The 18,972-nt window shown below is 52.8% G+C and overlaps 4 protein-coding genes across 4 annotated transcripts; 2 read left to right on the top strand and 2 right to left on the bottom strand.

Annotated features, from left to right (window-relative positions):
* Window positions 1–902: 902 nt before the first annotated feature.
* On the bottom strand, window positions 903–2,469 carry PODANS_1_1850 (uncharacterized protein; the record flags this gene model as incomplete). Its single annotated transcript, XM_001912343.1, has 2 exons — window positions 903–2,279; window positions 2,338–2,469. 2 exons carry the CDS (start codon window positions 2,467–2,469, stop codon window positions 903–905), a joined length of 1,509 nt encoding a protein of 502 aa, XP_001912378.1.
* A 1,031-nt stretch (window positions 2,470–3,500) lies between these two features.
* Window positions 3,501–4,773, top strand: PODANS_1_1840 (uncharacterized protein; the record flags this gene model as incomplete). The annotated part of the gene is made up of 2 exons (XM_001912342.1): window positions 3,501–4,506; window positions 4,574–4,773. The coding sequence occupies 2 exons, from the start codon at window positions 3,501–3,503 to the stop codon at window positions 4,771–4,773; spliced, it is 1,206 nt and encodes a 401-aa protein (XP_001912377.1).
* Window positions 4,774–5,656: 883 nt separating this feature from the next.
* On the top strand, window positions 5,657–6,577 carry PODANS_1_1838 (uncharacterized protein; the record flags this gene model as incomplete). The annotated part of the gene is made up of 1 exon (XM_001912341.1): window positions 5,657–6,577. One exon carries the CDS (start codon window positions 5,657–5,659, stop codon window positions 6,575–6,577), a length of 921 nt encoding a protein of 306 aa, XP_001912376.1.
* A 10,611-nt stretch (window positions 6,578–17,188) lies between these two features.
* On the bottom strand, window positions 17,189–18,801 carry PODANS_1_1830 (uncharacterized protein; the record flags this gene model as incomplete). Its single annotated transcript, XM_001912340.1, has 3 exons — window positions 17,189–17,690; window positions 17,756–18,634; window positions 18,716–18,801. The coding sequence occupies 3 exons, from the start codon at window positions 18,799–18,801 to the stop codon at window positions 17,189–17,191; spliced, it is 1,467 nt and encodes a 488-aa protein (XP_001912375.1).
* Between the last annotated feature and the right edge of the window lie 171 nt (window positions 18,802–18,972).

Here is an 18,972-nt window from a genome sequence, read left to right as displayed (position 1 = left end):
AACCCATCCAACCTCGGTTTCGGAAATGCGGCTGACCGCCAACCCTTCCAAAAAAGATAATGCTCCAAAAAAAAAAGAAGAAAAAATCTCTTCAATCTTGTAATGATGACAGACGTTTCAACCAATTCCAGAACCGCAGCCCTATGACTGGTTCAGGATCGCAGTCCTGAACACCAGGCTGACTGAATTATTATACTCCGATATCAACTTGCCCGCCCCAAAACAATGATCCAATTCGCAAATACCTATAAGGTACCTATCTTATCTTCAATTTGTCTACATGTGTATGCGGTACAACTCGACCAAAGTTTCATGTGAAATTCCACAAGTATCACCAGTTCATCCAACCGTCCCGCCGACCAACCTAAACAAGACGGGACGGGACGGACGGCTGGCAAAGGTTGTGATGAACTGACAAACAGAATATTCGGGATTTTTTTTTCTCACACAAAAAAAGTAGATGTTGTTTTGTTGGCAAGGAGCAGCAAAACACACCCGTGAGTTGTGAGCAGTCAACATTACATTTCCTGCCCAACACTTTTGGGCCCTATCACCAAATCTTCCGATGGTGGTGGACTGTCTCACCACCTTGGATCAACCCACTGTATAGACTTCGTGTAGAGAACGATGGAACCCCCGGATCCGCAAACTCGGAACCTTTCTCGGGGCTGTCCGGACGGGCCGAAAGTCTCGGGAGTACCGTTTGGAGACCCAAGAACCACGATATCTTCTGTTGCCCTCACATAGATGGCCCTGATAATAAAGAGAGATGAACAACATCGCGCTACTCAAAGTGATATCAGGTAAAACAGCTACAGCATGCCAAAAAAAGACTTCTCAGATTTCCAACTTTTAGATCCCATGCTGATATGATACACAATTCTCCCCTCCTCTACTATGTCTTACAACTTGATCGTAACATCCCACGCATCCAACCCCACCGCCACCCCCGTCACAGCCCCCATATACGCCACCAAAATCCCCATGGTCGCCAGCCCGCCCGCATGAAGCGTCGGCACCGTCATATTCACCAACCCCGTAAGCAAGTTCCCCAGCAAAAACACCGCCAGCCCATTCCTGTTGTACGCCTTCAGCACCCTGCTCGTGGCCGTCTCATACGCCTCCTTCTCCGCCCTCGCATCCCCCGCGCTGTAAAACTGCGGAAAAAACACCACGTCCACCACCGCAAAAGCAAACAGCAGCCCCTGGTTGAACGCCACAACCCACAGCATGTAAGGCAAGTTTGCCAACCTCCTCGACACGCTCAAACTAGCCCCGTACTTGTAGTCCGTCGCCAAAAAGTACATCCCCATCCAAACCGCCGCCCAGCTCCCCATCTTCGTCAGCAGCACTTTTCCAGAAGCTTTTGAAGAAGAGCCCAAGCTCCTAGGCAGCACCACCATCCCCATGTCCTGCCCGGCCAAGAAGATAGCTAGATACCCCCAAAAACTGCAAATCCCCTCCCTGTTCATAGACAGCAAACTGTCCCTCACCCCAACCAAAATCCATCCTTTGAGCCCCGTCGTCTCCAAAACGGTTTGATACCCTACACTCAACAACACCGCCAACCCCGCATACGAAGGCACCACCGCCAGCGCAGACTGGAAAAGCGCCACAAACGGCGGCAGGAAACCCAGAGTGAAGAAAAAGTTCCAGTGAACTCCATACTCGGTCACGTGCTCCGCGTAGTCCAGCCCTTTGACACTGAGTAATCTGACCACTCCCAAGGCGAGAAGGGGCAAAGAGTGACGGAATGACCTGATCAATCTTGTGCCGAGGGGGGTGGTCTTGCCCTCTGCTCGTTCTTTTAGCAGAGGCCGAGAGGCGACAATGCCGGCAGAGTAGACAAACGACCCGACGCCCATGTCCATGAGGGAAGTCCCCCAGGTCTCGACCTTGGCGAAGCGGCGGGGGAAGAGGCGGAAGTCGACGGCGAGGATGCAGATGCAGGTCACTACTAGCATGTTGCCGCGGTAGTTTGTCAGGAAGGGCTTTGTGGAGAGCACCGAAAGCCCTTGGGGGTTGGTGGTGGTGGAGGATTTCGCATTGCTGGGTCTGGCTGGCTTCTTTTTGGAGGAGGAGGATGGTGGAACGGCGTAGACAAAGGCTGCGGCGGTGAGGAGGAGGATGTTGAGGAGGATTGGGGAGCTCGAGTAGAGGGTTACTGAGAGGAGGAGGGCGCCGACGTTGAGGAGGTAGTCGATTACGAAGCCGAGGGGGGTATAGGGTTTGAAGAAGGATTGGCGGGATTGGAGGACGGACCAGAGGAGGGTTACTACCTGGAAGTTTTGTTGTGTCAGTGGTAGTTGAGGTATCACATCGGACGGTCCCTCATACTGGTGCTACGGCGCAAACTTGAGCTACCTCTATCACTGAACCGCCTGACAAGTTGGACACGAAATCCTCCTTCAGCTGCTTGTAGCTGTGAGCTGTTCTCGCGGCGTTTGCGCCGGTGTCGGGTTCGGACATGGCGGGCAGGCAATATGGTGCGGAAGAGGGGAAAGTAAAAAGACAAAATTGTTTCGCTATGTTTCAGACAACATGACAGGACAGCAGAGAAGTATATGGGATGGGATGAGAAGTGATAATCCAGAATTCATGGACGCCAAATGCCAGCTTGCGGCTTCCAGCCGTCAAGGTGCCACCTGTGTTTAGGGCAGCCAATGGCGAGCTTCAGAGCTCTCCCCAGCCTGCCAAGACCCTGCAAGGGTCCCTGTCCCATTCTGAGACGCCTTCAGCTCTCACATCTGATTGGTCGAATATGAACTTGAAGACATCTGACATTCCCAGTCCAACTTTCGCCTCCAATATATGTATGCCTTCTACCATCACCACCTCGATTCTGACTCTATTATCCATCTTACGCTCTTATTCCAGGATATTTACCACAATATGAGACGCTGCCAACAGTGATGTGCGGCATGATCCGTCAAAGATCTCAAGGCCATGGGCTCGACCTTGGCAGAGAACGAAAGTCGCGAAGATGATGTGTCGGTGGCGTGCTCCGAAGAGTACCCTCCTTTGTTCATGGACCCGTCGCACTGGTTAATGGCGGGCACTAGGCGACCAGGCCCACAAAGCATATTCGACCTATCGCCGACAAGGCCTAGATAGCTACCCGTGGCATCTCATAACTACTAGTTCGATCTGCTTGTCCTGCGTCAGGAGAGAGACCTCCTGCCGCCACCGCCTTTGTTCGCGACACTCAGCCCAGGCATCTTGCGGAGCTTTGTCTCGCATCGCTGCGTCTGACTCAACCACCGTGTACTCATCTAGTATGGCTTTGAGCCCAGGGAACCTTTCAGCCTGGAAGAAAGGGAAGATGAATAAAAGCAGCATGGCCGGGACTGTCTCCGATCACCATGAATCGACCTTGCAAAGTCCGCCCGCCCGTGTATCTAGTACGACACCAGCCAAGAGAACGCTGGATCTCTCTACCTGGGGTGTCATAGCAACATCTGCATCGTTCTTGAACTCTCTGCAACACCAAACCCGCCATCATGGAGACCCAGACGCGACCTCGCTCGCGCCCAGATTTGTCTCCTGTCTATGTCGACCACCGTGAACACCAGGAGTACTGCAAAGGCCCAACATTCACGACCCGTACCGGTGCCCTTTTCTCTACTGCCGCCTTGAGATCAGACCCCCCTCCCAGCGCCATGCTACCAGCTTCTGGCAATGATACAGCGATGAGGCTACACGAGCGAGCCATGATAGATAGCCTAGATCACCGAGGAAGGCACCTCGAGCCTCAGTGCTCCCCTGGCACCGCCCGCTCTCTGTCGCCTATAGTCGAGCACGGGCTAAACTCTCGACAAGCGTCCATGGCAAGCTTGCCTTTGCCCCGAGTGCCAGCTCCTTCCCCGCAGTCACCTTCTTTTCACCATTACCCCAGAAGGCCAACCCTCGCCTCCGAGACGCGATCAATACTGCTGTCAGGAATAGGAGATCAAGGCTCAAGGCATCCCGATGGATTGCCGCGAATCACCAGCAGCAGCTTTGATGACCGTCGTCAGTCTTTGCCGTCATCATTTGTTACACCGGCTCCACGAAGGAACAGTCACCAGCTGCGGCAGGAGCTCCAAGCTTGGGGCCATGTCTTTCTGGGCAACGGATCAGAGGCACAATGCTTCGTTTCGGCTGTTCCCCTCAGGAGATCCAGCGGCAATTCATCGGCAGACGACGAAGATACAGTAATGAAGGACGAAACAACGCCAGTCACACCGGAACCACCCAACCAGCTCACAGTTCGTGTTCGAGTTAGACCATGCGCACTGGACCGAAAACCTTTCCTGTTGACACGGACGTTTGACATGGATATGCTCAGGGCTACCGTCCCGGAACCAAGTCCCGTGCTGGAGGGGCCTAGAAGAATATCGGCCGACGCAAGGGGCCGGAACTTGTTTCCGACTGGCCGTCGTCGATCATCTGTTATCTCGACAGGAGAGGCAAGCCCAGGGCGTGAAAATATATTACAAATTCGAAGTGGAAACACCGTTCCCATCCGTGAGTTTACGCCCCTATCTATAGAAAGACTTCAGACGACGGGTGCCTAACACCATCTTGCCCACAGACAAGCCATATGCCTGTGCGTTCTTTCCCGTCTTGGCCGCGCTTCTGTATTCAAAGCACATCCAGCCGCGCGACATCGTCGATCTCCCGCTGCCTCACCCCGAAGTCTGGGGTCGAACGGTGGCACATGTATATACAGGCCAAGGGGAGCTAACAGAGGCCATCAGCCAGAACATCTTGTACCTGTGTGGTAGGGTTTGAGTTCTTTCTTCCGGCCTTCTCTTTTCGGTTGGAAGAAATATCACCACATGACCTCTGGCGTTATCTCTTACGGAGGGTGGGGGAGGGGAGGGGAGGGCTTTGCGGCTGCATGGCTCGGTTGCTTCTCATGTACATTTTCTCTACATTGTCCAGACAGGTCTTTGTCCGGGCGTAATATCGAACCAAGGCCCGTTCACATCCTTTGATGACACACTTTCCTCAGAGTCGCCTGTCCCGTCTTCTGCCGTGTGGCCAAACCCTCTCCCTCAAGGCGCCTATTTCTTCCATGCTTTGATGTTGGCGGCACGCTTTGATGTGGCTGTATTCGAGAAAAAGCAGTCGGTCCCGAGGCCGGGCTGGTTCTGAAATGGACGGAAAGGCTCTCCAATGGAGCTCACCCCTGGATAGGTATCTGCCACCTCTCCTGGAACCAAAGTCTAGGGCCAGACATATGCCCGCAATCTCGATGGGAGGAACCTGGAAAGATCGAGACTGGTCGGCTGCCGTGGTGTGCCCCCCTTTTTAGAGTTTGCCGGACTCCTGTGCCAACATCAGGTTTGAGTCAATTCTGCATGTTTTGCGCGCCCACGGGACCGAACTCAGGATGGGCCGCGGATGTAAGCTAGGCTCTTGGTGAGCTATGGTGTGCGTCCCATCTCCGCGCAACCTCGCCTCGACCGATATCGACCAGTACGTGTCCGTCAATGGTGGTGCTACCTATGCAGCATGGTGTTTTGTTTTAAGTCCTCGTCAGGAAGGCTCTCCTGGCCGGGCCAAAACCCCTGACCTCATCGTCAATTCCACCCGCACACCACATCCACCAAGTAAGCATCATCAACTGAGAACCAACACAAGGGCGTAAGAAGGATCAGACAACACACCGATGGGCTCATATCGCGAACAACGGCCACCGAGCCTCTCCTCCCACCTCTTCCCTCCACCTATTCCTGCTTTCGAAGTACTCGGCCGTCCAATGGACCCGCAACCAGCACCCCTCATTCACATCAATGGATCGCCTGGTGTAGGGAAGGAGACAGTGGCAGAGCTCTTGACCTTCATCCTTGGAGACGACAAGTCAATGTTAATTGACGTACGCAGTCTCGGCTTTGAAGGAGATACCAATGGCGTCCATGCTCACAAACATCTTCTGACTCCGGAACACCCTTGCTACTTCTCGTTCGACGTCGGTATGGAGATATTCGACGAATCGACGACGGTCAACTGGGAGGGCTCAAACAACGAGAAAAAGGTTGAGCAGGTCGAGGACAAGACGCCAGAGAACCCTTGTATCACCGACAACCTCACTCGGCTGCTGCTGAAGCCTTCCAACGGGGCGCGTGCTGTCGTACTTCCAGCCTTTGCCCCCGACACTGTGGTAGGGCGTGCTTTTGTTAAGACGTTGGAAGAAGCTGCCGAGAACACTGGGAGGCTCTTTATACCGGTGACCCTGGACTGCGCCTCCCCTGAACGCATCCGAAGGACAATGAGCCTGCAGAGACAGTGCAGTTATAAGATACGGCGACCGAGTGAACCGGCACTATCGAAATGTGAGCAAGTGGTTGCGCCGCAGCCGGTTGGGCCCGTCGAAAACGAGGTTTGTAGTCGCCAACTCGCCATATCCAACTACAGCGGGCTCGTCCTGGATATCACATCGGCAAACACGTTCGCGGCAGCCCTCCAAATCGTCGACTATGTCAAACGCTGCCGGGCAGAGAAGGATAAAGACTGGCGCAACTCGAATAGCGCTGCAACAACGCCAACGGGAAGCGTCGGGGGCGAAAAGAACGTGAAGACGTCTGGTTGATAACATGCGATCTCTTTGACTGAGGGGTTAAAGGGTTAAAGCCCGGCGAGAGAGAGCACGTCGGCCTACACAACAGGCCTTCTTCTTGAGTGCTACGTACTTCACCGCCATTCACCGACTCTGATCCTAGCACATGGGTTTTTCTCGAGCTCTGATGGGAGGACTTTAGCCTATCTCATGGCCTAAACGAGCACCCTCCCTCCGTTTACTAGATAGGGTGATAGGTTACCAGTACCGTCTCGCAACGGTATACTATCTCTAGCTATCCGTAACCACCGGGCATACGACCGGTAAGGCCCTCGTGGCCAGCGCCGCGCCGGGTGTGGCGGCACCGTCCCCGTGGCGTCGCACAGCGAGGCAATGGCACACACAACCCGAGAGAGAGAGGGGGGGAGAGCCCCCGTGGCTTCTTGAAGCTTGCTCGCTCGCTGCACGTTGAGCACCTGCCGGGATCGGGAAGATCACGATGGCGGGACTAGCTCTCCAAAAAGGGCCACGATCCAGGGGCACAGTTGCAGATCGCAGCCAATAGCTGTGTGTGGTCTTGCACAAGATGCCTTCTAGGTCTCGGCTTGACCAGCCCCTGAGCGTCTCACGGCAGGAGGCAAGGAGAGAGTCGGCGTCCCGAAAGGATGCTCTTGGCATCGATTCTCGGGCCGGGGTAACCTTCCTGGAGATCGCGCGGGGAGTCCTTTTTCATCAGAGGGCATTAGCACTGCTATCATCAATCTGTCCAAATTTGTCCAGGTCATTCACCGTGGCAAAGATTGGTGTATTGCTGGGCCACTACAATGGAGCGTCTTTGTTGTCTTTGGTACTATTTCGACATGGCTTTCTTCATCCAAGGTGTCGACAATTCACAATCAGCAAAACGTGAAGAGTGTCCCGATTTGGATACGGGGGTTTGTGCTGTTGTTGTTATTGTTGTTGTTGTTGTTGTTATTGTTGTACATACATCACGCTAAAAGTATGGTGCTTGTCCGGGGAAGGGGGAGCCGCATGCCGCCGCGGCAAGCGCTTTTTTTTTTTTTTTTTCTCCACGTTGTACACGTATGTACTCTGCTGTTACCTGCCTCTCTCTCTTTGCTGGCCCGCAGTCACCATCAACCACTCAGATTTCCATACGCCCAGGGTGAAAGAGGGAGCGGAAAAGGATCCCGCTTTCTTCGGCTTTGTACAAAATAAACAACACGTACAATGGCCAACCAGCGCAGCACCACCCTAAAGCGATGACGAGGACGCTTTTTAGCGTGGGGGTTCCCACTGGGACGGTGTCTCCGTTTCGGGGAAGCAGATCTGGATGATCCGGGTGGTTGCAGAAAGCACTTGGCTTGGTTGGTGGGTGTTTGTGGGTAGGGGGAGGGAGGGAGGAGGCGTGTGGGGGTTTCTGGGGAAAGGGTAGAGTTTTTGTCACCGCCACGGAGGCGGATATAGGTAGATTTGACAACGGGTACCTGCCGTGCGGGGGTTGGATTGTTGACAACTCATCACGGTCTGTTCCTTCCCCCTGACTTGTTTGTGTGCTGGGTGTGGAAAGGTAGGGGATATAAGCGGGAGGGTGGTTTTTTTTAATATGTTTGTTGTACAATGTCTTTTGTAGAAAGGGTGTAACATGATTGGGATTTGTTGGTTACCGGGTGGTATATGATTGTGAATGAGGGTGTGTCTCGGTTCCGGGATGGATGAAGGAGGGAAGGGAAGGGGTGTGGGGGGGTGTAGCGTGGTATGCGAGACGGGATGTTGGGGATGGTAATGTGTTGAGTTGTTGCCTCTTTTGGAGATAATGAAGTTTGAGGGTGGTTGTTGATGACGGTGTATAAGGATGGATGTCTACTGTCTAGGTGTTGGTGTAATGAAGAGGCTTGAATAGAAATCCTACAACCTTGGGACTGTGGCTTCACCGGTCACGCAAGCCATGCCTCACCGAGATGTGCATAATCTATCCTTCCATATGCTCGCCTGTTGCAGATGATGTAGCTTTAACAATTCGACAGCAATGAGATGTCGTTTCTGCGGGCTGCCGAGAGTTGCCATGTCGTGACACCTCACCTCACCTCATCACTTTTCCACCTTGGACCATCTCACCGGTTTTGACTTTGCCGGCTTGCCGTGGTTTCCTCCCCCTTTTTTGTCTCCTTGCTTCCCGTCCCCGATAACTTGCCTTTGTTCCAATTGCTCAATCTCGGTCCGTATCACCTGGCCGAGATATCAATTAGGTTCTTCAATGATAGGCATCTACTTAACAGCCGCGCGGCCTCTGAGGGTCATCTCTTAGGGATCTCAATTGATGGACGGCAAGCAACACTTCCAATTGCAGTAACAAGTCCCGTTGTTTTAACCGGCTCAATTTGCAAGAAATACTCTGTAGTATTACCCGCTTGTCTTTCGTGCCTTTCAACAGTAGAGCAGCGAAAGCCCTCTTGGTTCTAGAAAGAGTATTTGTAATTCTTTTTCACGCCAGGCCTACCTAACCCAGCTTTTCCCCCACAGTTCTTTTGAGCAAAGTCATCAGAGTAAAGTGACTGTACACTTCGGCCCAGTAAATAGTATGTTGTACAACCAGTGAGCAGTGTTGCAACCTCTGATACCTGTCTTGACCGACCTCTCATGAAAGAGGGGGAAAAAAAGGAGCTATGAAAGATCTGTACATAACCCACTGCTCTGATGAGCAAAATGAAATCCGTTCTTGTCGGCAGGTGCTGGTCCCAACACTACCTTACCTTACCTGCTACCCTCGCGCTTTCTTTACATATCTCAGTTAGGTACACAAACAAACATTTTCACCTTCAAACAGGGGCTTACACAGGTGGGTGGGTGTTCGCCTTGTGCGCTTTCCAAGTCAATGTCCGACAATGACACAGTTGATGTGCCAACCTGAGCAGCCCTGGTGTTTGTTTGTCTGGTAACAAGCTCTCACTGAAAAAGTCTAATGCTCTCGGCCCGCCTCAATCGTGAGAGAATTCCAAGAAAAAAAAAGGGGGTTATCATCCTGACAGACACAGACAAGACTCCCGTCAAACAAAAATGACGTCTCAACAAACATCATCAAGTAAAATATCCAAGATAGATGATTAGCCCCTCCCCCCCCCGCCTTTCCCCAAAAGCCCCAATTGCAAGATTGCCCACACACCCCCTCCCATGTCCTAAATCTCACTTTCTTCCCACTACTCAAACCCCAATCGAATAATATAAAATGATCTGATCTGATCTGATCTAGGTAAGGTAGTCAAAATATTTCACCCCCGCATCTTAATAGGTGCGCCTAATCAATCATGAGCTAGGGTATCGTTCTATGTACTTCTGTTATAACTACAATCGTTCAAGCCAAGCACAAGACAAAGGCTATATTGATACCTATTGAACTATCCAGGAAGGCATGTCGTGCGTCCAAAGTCTCACTTGCATGCACCGTTGTAACCGATTTAAATACCATCATCTCGTCATGAGCATAAACACAATTCCAAAAGATTACCTCATTGTGGGTGGTGGTAGAAAGCTATTGGACATGACATTCGGGGTTAAGTATATACCCATATCACGACTCAGGCCCAGTTCTCCTCCCCCGAGTCCCTCTCCCAGGTAGTACCTCCTGGTGATGTTCACACGATTCATTCCACAAACACAATGTATGTATGTTACCTACCAACTTCACTCACACTCCCCTCAACAAAAAAAACCCACATCTATCCATCCATCCGAACAAACTAACACCAAAATTTCCCTCTTATTCCCTCCCTCATCCCTACCTCTCTCTATTCGATTGCCAATAACCTCCCCACGATCTCAACTCACCTGCACCTTCAACCCCCATCATCAGATAAAAATCCAAGTTTCTGCCCTTCAAAACAGAGCACAGCCCGCAAAAATCTCCACAGTCCAATTTCCCCCGCGCATATGAGATCCAACCTTCTTCGTCATCATCACGCACAACTACGTCTGTCAAAACCCACCACTCCGCATCTCGGCCCCTCCCCCCTCCCAGGGACGGGACAGATCAGATCAACTTACCCCTCCGCGCCATCTGATGTTGAGAAAAAAGAGACCCCTCCTACCGTTCCCCTCAAAGTGGGTCACCCGCAGTGGGGTTGGTGGACAATCCACCCAGGATGGACCATGACGCAGGCAGCCCATTGGACACCTCCTCCAGAAAATGAAAGGTTCCGTCCTTGCCCGCAGCAAAGCAAAGAAGAAGCACACAAAACTTGCTGTTGATGATACTCATCTTGGCTGAGTTGTGTGTGGGCTGTTGTGGCCAAAGAGCAATCTCGAATAGCTGCCATAACCGACCCCTTTCGCCGTCTCGCGGGCCGATGCGGCACTCGTCGTCATTGTCGAGCTATCTTGAATAATGCTTGCACCCGGAGTAGAATAACCGGACCAGAACTTTATCGACGGCGCCGTCGGGAACGGGAAAAGAAAAGTACTACTGACCAATGAACGGGGAATCACGCAATATCATATGCGTACCAGATGGAAAAGTCCCATGCCCAAAGCCGTGCTTGCCAAACAGTATCCAGACCGTCTCGAGAAGCCATCGCGCTATCTGTCGTCTGTGTACGTCAACTCGGTGGCCAAGCGGATGTTCGCATCAGCCGTAGTATCGCCGCGTGCGACTCTCCGAGTTCTTGAATTCGCAAAATCTCTCTCTCAAGTTGTGGGGGGGTTCCAGCGTGGTAATCACCGACGTCCGCTGGGAAAACCACTCAGCCACACAGTAGTGTAACGGGCCGACAGCTTCTCAAGATTCACGATGGCAATATCATTCGTCGAGCCAAAGTTTGGCCCTGTCGCAAGAGATACGGAAGATTCCTCAAATCGAATAGGTCAACGCCGGTCCTGTTCATTTAGCAGCCGAATCAGATCCAACCCTACCTTTCCCATCACGATTGCAACTCCCCCAATGTTCATCATAACTCACATGGCCGTGGCGTCTGGGTCTCGTATCGATATATGTGGTACTATCCTTCCAGCTCAAGCAGTCTGGCTTGAACCCTGAACGGCGTATTCGCAACTCGTTAGTCGACAGTCCAAAATTAAACATGGCTTTCGACCATGAAAACGTCCACAACCGAGGGCTTTTCTGCAGTGATCGCGAGTCGCACTTACATTGGCGTGAAGCCTTCTGCCAATGAGCAGCTCTCGTGGCGGGATGCTTTACCCACAACGCCAAAAACTGATGCAGGCGATTGCGTGCATGATGCACCCTCAGACGAGTGCGGCGGCGGCCCATGATGTTAATCGCACCCCGCCTAATGACTTCGATTACCTAATCGGGTCTGCCGTTTGTGTGCGGGTAGGTGGGGGTGTCAAGGTGTGTGTGGAGACAAAGGGACCCCGGACCCCTCCCGTTGCTTGACGTTGAAATTGAGCGGCCGTTTTTTGCTCGGCGTTCCGCACCGTTCCCCGCTTGGCCGGAACGGAGCGGCACAGCCTGTGTTTGGCGGCAGCCCCGAGGTGCCTCGTCCAATTTTCCGGACTCGATCGCCTTTTGGACACCGAACAGGAAACACCATCCTACCACGCCGGGTGAAGAGACTGACATCTCATACCCGTGTAACAAGAGATGGGGTGGCACAACCTAAACTTACCAAGCCACCGTGTACCACAGCACACACCGGTAACCTCCTTGCCGTGAAGCTGACCCGTTCTTGGATGGCATGCAGGATGCGCCATTCGCAAACAGTGCTCAGATGCGGAAAACAGTGTATGGGATATCGGTTCGAGGAGACACGCAAACTTGATTCCTTTGGTGTTGGTTGCAGAGATGTACCCCTGTCCCAGAGACTATCGAGAACATGCCGGGTCTTGGCGTATCGATAAGCTTCTTGGTTGATCCAAGATCTGTTGTCCAGTCTTCTTCCTGGTTGATGATAGGGGCGTTGTAGTGAATGTCAGGAAATTCGAGAAGGACCGTGACAACGGCCACCTACCGCTGATAGCGCGTCCTTGCACCGACCGATCAGCACCCAGGCCGAACACCCCGGCAAGCAGCCTCCGGACAAAGAACCGGCGCATGTTGATGGCCCTGTTGATGGAGAGAAGCTGCATGAATAAGGAGGTCAAGCCTTCTTCTAGCTCCCGCCTGCCCCGTCCATATCGACCCCTTCCAAGATCAAAGTCTGGGGTGTGTTGGCGATGCCGAACTGGACCTCCTGCCAAGCCGAAATACTGAATACGAGACCGGCAAACTTGGGGACCAAAGAGTGCCAAACTGCATGTACGTGTGTGTGTGCATCGAGTGTTGATCTCACCATCCTTCGTGCCGGGCATATCACATCAATGCCGAGTCTCCTCCAACCGGCAGCCAGATTGGCTTGAAGGGTTGCATACCACGATAATTGGCCTCTCGTTTGCACCCGCTTCCGGTTTGTTTTCTTTGCTGTCCTTGCTGTCGTTGTGCTGCCTACACTGGCTGCATCTGTGTCGACGTCTACGTGCCTTAGCTCCTTCGCGGATGCTCAAGCTGCCGCCGCATCGTGGAGGCCGGTTTGACTTTGTCATGAAAACCCCCAACTGCCGTGGAGAACATCGTCACGGCTCGGCGTTTGTTGGCGTGGGCGTGCAGCATGCACCCACCAAAGCGATGGCACCACGTCGAAAAGCCCTGCATCGAAAAGCCCTCTCAAAGCCCCTGTTGAGGTGTGATCGTGCGCGTCTGTTTCGACGTCTGGAGACGCGGGTGCCATATCCGGTACGTCCGTCTGTAGAGTATCCTGCAGCGCGGCAGAACAGAAGGGCTCTGGAAAACGGCAAGACACTTCTTCAACCTTTGAGTGGATAGCGTGAAGGCTTTCCCGGCTCCCCAGCCCTGAGATAGATGCTTCTGGCTTGCAGACAGCAAAGCAAAGCATGATGATCTGTCTCGAGTGTTGGCAATAATTCGTCTGTAGCATGTTGAAATGGGAGGTTGGAGCTCTGCTTTTCTCCGCACGAATCAACAAGCGTGGCTGTCGGACGCTTTTCCCACCCCCTCTTTCCTGCCTCTGCACCATCCAAACACACCTGCCCCTCACCACCCCAATGTTTAGCATCGCACACCGAGAAAAACGAAGGGCTCTGAGTGGCCGGACAGCGAGATGCTGACCTTGAGTTCATGTGGCCAACCCGATCCAGCGGCGTCTTAGCGCAACTGACAGGTTTCGTTACGACACAAACCACGAGGTCAGAAGTGTCCAGAACGTCATCCCTGGAAAGCTTCACCGAAGCTGTACCTCGAACCGAGGACAACCGCCGTCGTCGCCCAACAACGGGTCTACAGAGCATCACCACGCAGCTCGACAGCGACGTCATACAGTGTAGAAAGAACAAAAGAAAAAAAGCTCCCTCAGTGACACCCCACCATCTCGTCCTTGGGCTTCTGGATGTCTGAACCTCCGACAGAGGCGCAGGACGCAGGTATGTATAATTTTCCATGCAAGAAAGTTGCAGCATCTTCAACCAGCCCGCCCTCTCTTTGAGCCGTAGGTGCAGCAGACGCAGGTCCAACTCGAAAAGGTTTGGCGCGGCTCTGTACTGTATCTTGAGGGAGGGGGCGTGGGGGTAGAGGAAAGGGGGTGAAAGGTCTCTTGCTGGGCTCACCTCTCGGGCGTGCGTGTGTACTTTGCGGAGGCCCGTCTGTGCGAAAAGGGACCATTCGTAGCGGGGTTCTGGGGAAGCGTATCGTCGTGAAGCATCATTCCGGGGTCGAGTCTCCAGAACCACCATCTGGATCGAGCATTAGCGGCTCCAGGGCGAATGCACCCGGACGATTCAGTCAATGCCGTCTCGCTCTTAGCACCGGAGAGAGGCAGGCTGCTCCACCCATCTCGAGGTGTGGCCGGGGACGGAGGTGCCACGGATCATCAGGTTTTGGATGCGTTTGCAAGAAACAAGATCGGGACGCTTCCCGAAACAGCTGCTTGGCGAGCAACAGTGCCATGAAGAAGATGTCGTATATGTTCCGCTGTAGAATCACCCCAGTCCTGATTAGCGGTTATGTCATGGCGGGTGGGAGATCGAGCTCCGCTTAAACTCACCTGCTTGGCCAAGCTGTCGATGGTAGGTGAAAGGAGGATCATCCTTGCTGAAGGCGGACCATCGAGATGTTATTGCTCGCATACTAGCTGATTGGTGAAATTAGATCGTCCGTGGTCTGGAGATTCAGTCGGCAATGATTGCTTGCTGATACCGGCAATGGCAATTGATAGCCTTTGATATCCAGAGGTAGCATGTGGTGTTGCTTTCATGATGAACGAAGAGGCCGAACCCCGAACTTTTGTGCGGAAATTTGCGTGCTTGCCCACGGCTCAGCCGAGATGTGTCAATCCCATCCCACGAAGGCGAGAGGGTTTTTGGTCGAAAGAGGCAGGAACCATGCTTGAAGGAGAGATGCCTGCAGGTGGCAGTGTGGGCGTGGAACGCGCGAGGAGGGCGAGAAGCGGGATAATTGCAACCTCGTGTGCATGGCGCCCAGAAAGAGAGGCTTCCTATTTCTGTCAGTCTGAAAATTCATTCATGATCATGCTTCATATTTCAAATTCCTGCTTTTTTCCGGTCTTCCTGGACTGCGTAACATATCCAACCAATCAAACTGTAAGATATATGTCGAAGAAACAAGCTGTGCCTGACAGGCCGGGCAGCTGGCCGAGCCAGTCAGCCAGTATGTAGGTATATCTGCGAGCCAAGAAGACCGAGCAGTGTGTTGAATAGAAGCAGGTACGGGCACGCTTTCCCTGACATGTCCGGTGACGTAAGGTATGGGTCGCTGTCAGGAACTGTACGGTACATTGAATGTCCGTCAGTAGTACCAAAACTGGGCATAGAATCGGTTGGCTTGGTTCCATGGGGCCTCAAAGTCACCTGTCCTTCTGAATGAGCTGCTCGGTGGTCAATTCGAGATTGTGCGTGGTCTCCACTCTGTTTACGAATGGCTGGAGTGTCAATATTCCCTATCTCGATCTCGCTCAATTAGCTTTGTCAACAGACCATAACGATACATCGTCAAGGGTTCCCTGACAATAACTTCACTTGATTCGGTCAGAGGGACACAGCGGCTCTTGTCCAGGGCGGGGTTGGTCATTGGATATACCTCGAAGAATGGCTGTGTTGCAGTGGCCGTTCCGTGCTTTCAAACCTTATAGAAGCGAGCTTTGTGTTCTGAAGGCTCGTCAGGAGACGAGAACGATGTGGCATCGTAAATCTGCCCGGTGGAAGGGCCTGGTTTGTCGTCTTCTTAATCGGTCTCGATGCATCATGCAACACCAGATCGGCCTATCAGGAACCCTGGAAAGAGCCTCGGGTCTTGGGACGTGGGCTGTCCACATAAGAGTCCCGGGGCTGCTGTCAGCCAACCTGGAATCGAGGACAGGCGCATGTGGCGGCGACCAGGGAGATGTCCCCAGGTTACTTTCGGTGCGTGATGCATGTTGTACGCCGAGCTGGCTGCTGCTTGGGGGGCAAGCGGGACGTGGGCGTGTGCAGTTCAAGCGCGAGTCCTCCTTGGACCATCGAGGGCCGAATGCCGTGTCACCCCATGTCTTTCCTCGCCTACTACAAGGCCAAGCATCGACATGGGCAGGCATCACGTTGCGGCCAGGTCGGTGTGTTTCCAAAGCGATGCGCAGATGTCGTGCATTGGTTTGGTTAAGGTTAGTCTGCTGTGCTACCTGACCTTGGTGAAGATCGCCAGTGTGAAAGGTCCCTGGTAGCCAGATTGGGAAGACTGCCCTCTCTTGATTGGTCCGTTGGCTTTCTTATACCAGCTGGCACCGAATCAACATCCAGCTTTGCGCAAGCTATGAAAAAGACAGGCAGTATCGACAAACATATAGAGGCCAATAACTTTTTTTTGCCATTGGATACCAGAGCAATCGTCTCCGTCAGTCTATCTATCTCTAACGGACACCATTCTAATTCTCTTGTGTATGTCCTCTTGCCGTCCCAGTGGGTGAGAGGTTTTCTCTTTGACCCATATACCAACCAAGCCCCCAGACCTGTTCCCTGCCTATTAAAGAGCGAGTGCCCATTCCGAAGCCTCGCTCCCTGCCAACACAAACCTCGTGTGTTCCATGCCGGCGACCCTTGAAATACCATTACGATTTTGACCCTGGAGACCCGTTTCCCACCATGAACCGTCCTAGCCACAATGGGCACCAAAATGAAGAGAGATGAAATCGGAGAAAAAAGAAAAAAACAAAAAGACGAGAAAAAAAACTCGTGAAACAAAACATGAGCCTGAAAAAAAAAAGAGAAAAAAAAAGAACAAATCTCAAACTTTTCCTCGTCGCCGCGGACCAACCCCCGTTTTTGTTGTTGTGATGAATCGTAAGTGATGCGCCCTCGAACAACCTCTTGAGAAAGAAAACGAGCCGCAGGGGGGGTGAGAAGAACCCAAAACCCAAAAACCAATCCCGTCCGGGATAAAGGAGTCCTGTTGACCTCAATCCCATGCCCTTATATTCCTGACCCCCCGACCGTCCTGATACCCAAAAAATGAAATTCGTAGCATCCCAAACCATTCGGCCACATGAATCGTGATATTAATGCACTGGCGAGACGGCTTCGTTTTTGGAGGTCGTCCCAACCGCCCGTGCTGCTTTCCCCTTCCCCAGCGTCGGTGTTGCGCCGTGAATGTTACAACACTTCGTCCACCATGCACCCGCTAAACTCGTGCTTCTGCGCCAGATAGGAAGCCCGGCGGGCTTGGGAGGTGGCCGTGTGCCGCACCGACTCGAGAAGATCTGGCCCGCCCGGCATGGCCATGGCCTGGCTGCGGACCGGCTTCTCTTGGAGACGGAACTGGTTGTGCTCGTCACCATCCTCACGACTGCCCCACGACGTCTGCTTGAGCGTAAACAGCGCATACAGCTTGATGAACCCGTGGAACCAACCGAACAGAATGGACACGGGCAGGAACATGATGTCACTCGGATTCCTGCGGAACAGCCCAACCAGTTTTACCACTTTCGTGAAGCAAAACATGAATATTATTTCTGCAGCGAGTAGGATATAGCGGCTCCTGAGCTCCCAGTTCTCCGTCGCCCACCAGCACGAGAAGAGCAGAAGGGGATCGACGACAAAGGCAAGCGAAGTAAACGTTGCGATATGAAGCGCATATGTGCACCAAAGTTGCTGACTGTTGTTGTGGGGGGCTTGAGTCAGTTTGGGATGTGAAGAGATAAAAGGGGGGTGTTGTCATACGTAAGCACGTGTCTTTCATGCACAAGACTGGTCCAGTTGCTCCTCCAATTGCTTCTCGCCCAGCGGGAACACTGATATAAGAACTTGAAGCCGTTTTCGAGCGTCGTCTCAATCTCACATTCGTTTTCGTACTGGATCCAGGTCTTCCACTTTTGGGCCACAAGCCATCGTGTCACGTAGTTGTCGTCGTCCGCATTCAGGATGTATTTGCCCCATTTTTCATTCTTGAACCCGCCCAAAAAGTCGTAGCTCTTGAGAATCTCGGTTCGGTAGGCACCAGTGCGCCCCGACATGCAAGAGGTCCCGCCGTCAATATTGTGGGTCGCTGAGATTTCAAAATTCCTCCTCTCAATGTAGGCTGCGCCGAGCCAATTGAAGATGCGCGTTGTCAAGTCACCACCCACCCGCTTCACTCTCTGGCACGTGCCAACTCCACCCATCCTGTCGTCCTCGAACGGCGCCAGTAGCCAGGGCATGAGAGTCGACGGCCATTCTACGTCGTCATCAGCCATAACCGTGATGGGAGTCTGAACATGATCCCCCTCGAGCGCCCTGCACACCTGCAGCCGCTTGTTGGCCTTGTCGACGTGCAGAACCTCGATGACGGTCGGGTGTGTGCTGTTCACCCCACGGAGGGCGGAAGCAGCCTCTTCCAGCGCATTGTGTTTCTTGTAGGTGGTGACCAGAATCAGTTTGGCGGGTCTGCAGGCAAGGATGCTTTCCAGGGACGGCTGAAGCTCTTGCGGACGGTTGTGAATTGTTGGGATAATAACTGTGACATCGTTTGATGTGTATCTCGGTTTCTCCCAGTTCGGAACTATGGATTTGTATGTCCAGTGGCTGATGCAGTGGACAATCAGGCGGACATAACGATGAAGCCTGGAATTGTGCCGAGTCAGCTCCTGCAGGAGTCAAAAAAGAAAAAAAAAAAGAAAAAAGAATAGTGGCATGTCAACCTACCAGAGGATTGTGTGGAAAATGGCCCAAAACTTCACAGACCAGAGGAAATCTAGCCTTGGAATTAGGAGATCCATAAGCTCAGGCATGCTGGTTTTTTGAAGCGAGTGAGATCCAGACAGGAGACGGGGGATTCTTGGCTGCTTTTATATAGGCAGACCAAGTCCGGTCTGGTTTTGAAGGTTTGGTGACAGGTCTCGCCAAGCTGCGTGATCGAGGTGGGTGGTAGGGCAATGTTTCGTTTTAGAACGTCGAGGTTT

The sequence above is a fragment of the Podospora anserina genome, chromosome 1 (genome assembly GCF_000226545.1).
Source record: "Podospora anserina S mat+ genomic DNA chromosome 1, supercontig 1".
In the NCBI taxonomy this organism is placed as follows: domain Eukaryota; kingdom Fungi; phylum Ascomycota; class Sordariomycetes; order Sordariales; family Podosporaceae; genus Podospora; species Podospora anserina.
Note: the sequence above shows the minus strand (reverse complement) of the source record. Positions and strands in the feature narration are given on the sequence as shown.